This window comes from Otolemur garnettii, unplaced genomic scaffold, assembly GCF_000181295.1.
Source record: "Otolemur garnettii isolate 467f Iridium unplaced genomic scaffold, OtoGar3 scaffold00152, whole genome shotgun sequence".
NCBI classification, from domain to species: domain Eukaryota; kingdom Metazoa; phylum Chordata; class Mammalia; order Primates; family Galagidae; genus Otolemur; species Otolemur garnettii.
In genome coordinates, this window is record NW_003852547.1 from 803,435 (window position 1) to 808,378 (window position 4,944).

The window sequence follows — 4,944 nt, forward strand, 5'->3', positions numbered from 1 at the left end:
ATGATAAACTGTAATCTATTGGCTAAGATTTTGTTGAGAATTTTTTCATCTATATTCATTAGTGAAATTGGTCTGAAATTCTTTTTAGTTGGGTCTTTTCCTGGTTTTGGTATCAGGGTGATGTTTGCTTCGTAGAACATGTTGGGCAAGATTCCTTCCTCCTCAATTTTTTGGAATAATTTCTGCAGTATAGGAATAAGCTCTTTGAAGGTTTTATAGATTCTGGTGTGAAACCATCTGGACCAGGGCATTTTTTTGTTGAGAGATTTTTTATTGTTTCTTTGACCTTAGTGCTTGAAATTGGTCTGTCAGGAGATCGATTTCATCTGGGCTAAGTGTAGGGAGAGGGTGTGATTCCAAATATTGATCCATTTCCTTCACATTGTCAAATTTCTGGGCATAAAGTTTCTGGCAGTATTCAGAGATAATCTCTTACATCTCTGTGGCATCAGTTGTTATTTCCCCTTTATCATTTCTGATTGAGGTTACTAGATATTTTACTTTTTATTTCTGGTTAGTCTGGCCAAAGGTTTATCTATTTTATTTTTTTCAAAAAACCAACTCCTCGTTTCCTTAATTTTCTGAATGATTCTTTTGTTTTCAATTTCATTAATCTCTGATTTAATTTTGGACATTTCTTTTCTTCTGCTGGGTTTAGGCTTAGATTGTTCTTCCTTTTCCAATTCCATCAGATGGCTTGTGAGTTTGTTGATGCTCTCTCTTTCTGTTTTTCGAATGTAGGCTTCTAAAGCGATAAATTTTCCTCTCAGGACTGCTTTTGCTGTATCCCATAGGTTTTGGTAACTTGTGTGTTCATTGTTGTTATACTCAAGGAAGTTAATGATTTCCTTTTTTATTTCTTCCTGAACCCAACTGTCATTCAGCATAAGGTGGTTTGACTTCCATACCTTTGTGTGAGGTTGAGTGTTTTTGTTGGAGTTGAGTTCCACTTTTAGTGCCTTGTGGTCTGAGAAGATACAAGGTAGAATTTCAATTCTTTTGATTCTATGAGGTTTGTTTTGTGTCCTAGGATATGATCAATTTTGGAGAATGTTCCATGGAATGATGAGAAGAATGTATATTCTTTATCTTTGGGATGGAGTGTTCTATATACATCTATCAAGCACAGTTGTTCTAGGGTCTCATTTAAATCTCTAATATCTTTGTTTAATTTCTGATTAGAGGATCTGTTCAGCTCTGAGAGAGGGGTGTTGAAGTCCCCTATTATTATGGTATTAAAGGATATCATATTACTCAAACTAAGCAAGGTCTGTTTCAAGAATCTGGGAGCATTGAAGTTAGGTGCATAAATATTTAGAATTTAAATGTCTTCTTGTTGTATTTTTCCCTTCACCAATATGAAGTGACCATCATTGTCTTTTTTGATTTTAGTTGCTTTAAATCCACATGTATCTGAAAATAAGATTGCAATCCCTCTTTTCTTCTGAATTCTGTTTGCCTGAAAAATTGACTTGCAACCCTTAACTCTGAGTTTGTCTTTTGACCTAAGGTGTGTTTCCTGCAGACAGTAAATAGATGGCCTGTGTATTTTAATCCAATCAGCCAATCTATGCCTCTTCAGTGGGGAATTCAAGCCATTGACATTTGTTGAGATAATTGATAAGTGTGGTAGTGTTCTATTCAGCTTATTTTGTGAAAGTCCATTGCTTAGTTTTGTCTTTTGCATCATTGTGGAAACTAGGTTCTGTACTTTAATTTCTGGGTGTTTACTTTGCTGAAGGTCCATTGTGATGGTCGGTGTATAGAACAGGTTGAAATATTTACTGTAAAGCTGGTCTTGTTGTGGCAAATTTCCTCAATGTTTGCATATCAATAAAAGATTTGATTTCTCCGTCAATTTTAAAGCTTAGCTTAGCAGGATATAGAATTCTGGGCTGGAAATTGTTCTGTTTAAGTAGATTAAAGATAGATGACCATTGTCTTCTGGCATGAAAAGTTTCATTAGAGAAGTCCACAGTCACCCTGATAGATTTGCCCCTGTAGGCCAGTTGGCACTTACTCCTGGAAGCTTGCAAAATCTTTTCTTTTGTCTTGACTTTAGATAGATTCATCATAATGTGCTTTGGAGAAACTCTATTTGCGTAGAGGTGACCAGGGGACTGATATCCCTCTCAAAGGAGTATGTCAGAATCTTTGGTGATGTTTGGGAAATTTTCATTTATAATATTCTCTAGAATGGCTTCCATTCCTCTGGGGCATTCTTTTTCCCCTTCTGAGATACCTATAACTCGTATGTTTGAATGCTTCATAGAGTCCCATAATTCTTCATTGAACGCTCTGCTTTCTCTCTTCTTTTCTGCCTCTTTAACTATCTGAGTTATCTCAAGAGCTTTATCCTCTACCTCTGAAATTCTTTCTTCTGCATAATCTAATATGTTGTTGGTACTTTCTATTGCATCCTTAAGTTCCCTAATTGACTGCTTCAGTTCCTTCAACTCTGCCATATCCTTTCTATATTCTTCATATCATTCATCTCTTATTTGATCCTGTTTTTGGATTTCCTTTTGATTATTTTCCACTTTCTCAGTAATTTCCTTTATTGTTTTCATCATCTGTATTTTAAATTCCCCTCCTCTCATTTCTAACATTTCTGTATAGGAGGAATCCTCTGCTGTAGCCACTGCACGATCCTTAGAAGGGGTTACTCTGGACGGTATTTCATGTTACCAGGATTTTTCAGCTGATTCTTCTTCATGAGTGCTTTCTTGTATCTGTTTCCTTACCCTAATTTTCCTTTCACTTCTTGCTCTTTAAGTTACTGTGCCACTGGCCTAAAGTTTCAATGAATCATTTTGGTACAGGACCAGAAGTATAAGAAGATTGAAGAGTAAGAAGGGAAAAAAGATTTTAAAAAGAAAGAAAAAAGTGAAAGAAGAGGGAGTGGGTAAAAGGAAATATTAGCAAAAAGAAGAAAGGCAGCCAAAGAAAGAAACAGGAGTAATATAGGTGTATAGCAGGGTACTATGACCTAACCTTAAAGACCCCCAACCTCTGGGGGTGCTGGGTTGGGTGACTCCCTTGAGGTCAACAGCTCTTTGCCAGCCAGATCAGACACAGTACCCCACCTCCACCAGGTAGAGGAAAGACAAACATACTGTAAATCAAACCAAAACAAATAAGCAAAAACCTTTATGGGATAAAATTGGGGGAAAAAACCAAAATACAAAAACAAATAATAGGGGCAGAAACACTGGCAAAAATGAAATTCTAATTGTTAAAGAAAATGGAAGATTGTATTTAAACTAGAATAGTGAAAAAAGGAGGAAAAAACAAAAAGAAAAGAAAAATGTTGAAATTAAAAAAAAAAAAACCCAAAAAGCAAAAACTCCAAAACCCAAAAACCAAATAGTCTATCTATCTTGCTGAATATTGTCTGGGCAAGAGGTGAGCTTCTGAGTTCTGAGATGTTAATCACAATGTTGATACAGCTGTACAAGATGGAGACTGGAGGCCTCTGCTGTTCTCTCTGGATCCTGCAGACTTGGGAGCCCAAAAGCCTCTTCAGCTCACTTAAAAGACACTCCAAACTATGAATCTTGGCCAAGCAGAAGCTTTCCAAGGAAAGCACTTATCCCTGGGATCTCTCTTGGTGTGGCTGCCTGCTTATCCAGTGCACCAAACCAGTCTTCCTCTATGCCCGAGGGCCAAGGCTGTTAATCTATCCAAACACTTGGATCTCCGCATTTCCCCAGCATCACTAGATTACTCGCCCAAGGTCTCCTGGCCGATCCTTGAGCTGCAACACACAGGGGCAGCTCCCCTACAGAAGCTGTGTGGGCAACCCATAGCTGAATGATATTAGCTCCTTTCCAGCTCAGCGGCTCAGGTGGGGGCCCCAGACAATGCCCAATGTCATCCGCACACCAGCCCAAGATCTCCCAAGGCAGTTCAGTTGAATGCCCAAGTCCACAAAAACCAAAACAGTCCACAGGTAAGGCTTTTCCTGCTTGCAGTCTTGCTGTTGCTATGGTTACAGCTGCGGGCAGCCTCCAACCAAACAAACGCACCTACTGCTTGCCAGTTTTCCACTGCTTCTGTCCTCCTCATGGGGTCCAGAAGTCTCTCACTGACTTCCTGTGTCACCAGCTGACTATTATTCACAACTCTAATACTCTGGAAGTTTTTTCTGTCCTGTACTCCCATTTTGCGGAGGCCCCAGGCATATCGGTCACAACTCCTTTTTAACAATGAAAATACATTGAGGCATTAGGAAGGTTGAGAATCACTGGTCTTTAGGAACAGAGTTTCTTCTGTGGGTGTGATGTGGGCAGGAATGATCAAGCCCAGGGCTCCAGCTCAGCTCAGTTTCCTGGAGGAACAGAAAATACAGAGAACGTTCAAGATGATGGGGTCACTGCAGTTGCCACTTACTGGGCTTCAGTTTCCTGAAACTGGGTCAGGACATAGGTCCTATGTCATTCCTTGTGATACTGAGTACAGTGAGGGTCTGTTTGTCCAGGGACATCACTAGCCTGTTGCTACCTTGGAGGCTCTGACCATTTACCTCCCATGGGCAGGTAGTGTCCTGAGTCTCAGGTTCACAAGTTAATACTGTGGAGTCCTTGTCCTCCATAGGGTTTGAGTTGGTGCCTGTGACCGAGGGTCTGGGTAACTCCACTGTGCATATAACAGAAAGTTGCCCAGGGACGGCGCCTGTGGCTCAGTGGGTAGGGCATTGGACCCATATACTGAGGGTGGCTGGTTCAAACCTGGCCTCAGCCAAATTGTAACAAAAAATAGCCGGGCATTATGGTGCACACCTGTAGTCCCAGCTACTCGGGAGGCTGAGGCAAGAGAATCGCCTAAGTCCAGGAGTTAGAGGTTGCTGTGAGCTGTGACATCACAGCACTCTACTGAGAACAATAAAGTGAGACTCTGTATCTAAAAAAAAAGAAAATAAAAAGAAAGTTGCCCAATGTGGGA

The 4,944-nt window shown here is 40.1% G+C and overlaps 1 protein-coding gene across 5 annotated transcripts in view; it reads right to left on the reverse strand.

Annotated features, from left to right (window-relative positions):
• Positions 1 to 4,605, reverse strand: part of LOC100952349 (carcinoembryonic antigen-related cell adhesion molecule 5-like) — a 32,982-nt gene extending 28,377 nt beyond the window's left edge. For all 5 annotated transcript variants that reach the window (XR_002775675.1, XM_023518985.1, XM_023518983.1 and 2 more), the window contains exon 1: positions 4,577 to 4,605. Coding sequence is in view for 4 of the 5 variants with exons in the window: in XM_023518985.1 (XP_023374753.1) it covers positions 4,577 to 4,594 (18 nt within the window). In the remaining variant the exon portion in view is untranslated. The remainder of the gene's footprint in view (positions 1 to 4,576) is intronic.
• Positions 4,606 to 4,944: the final 339 nt, after the last annotated feature.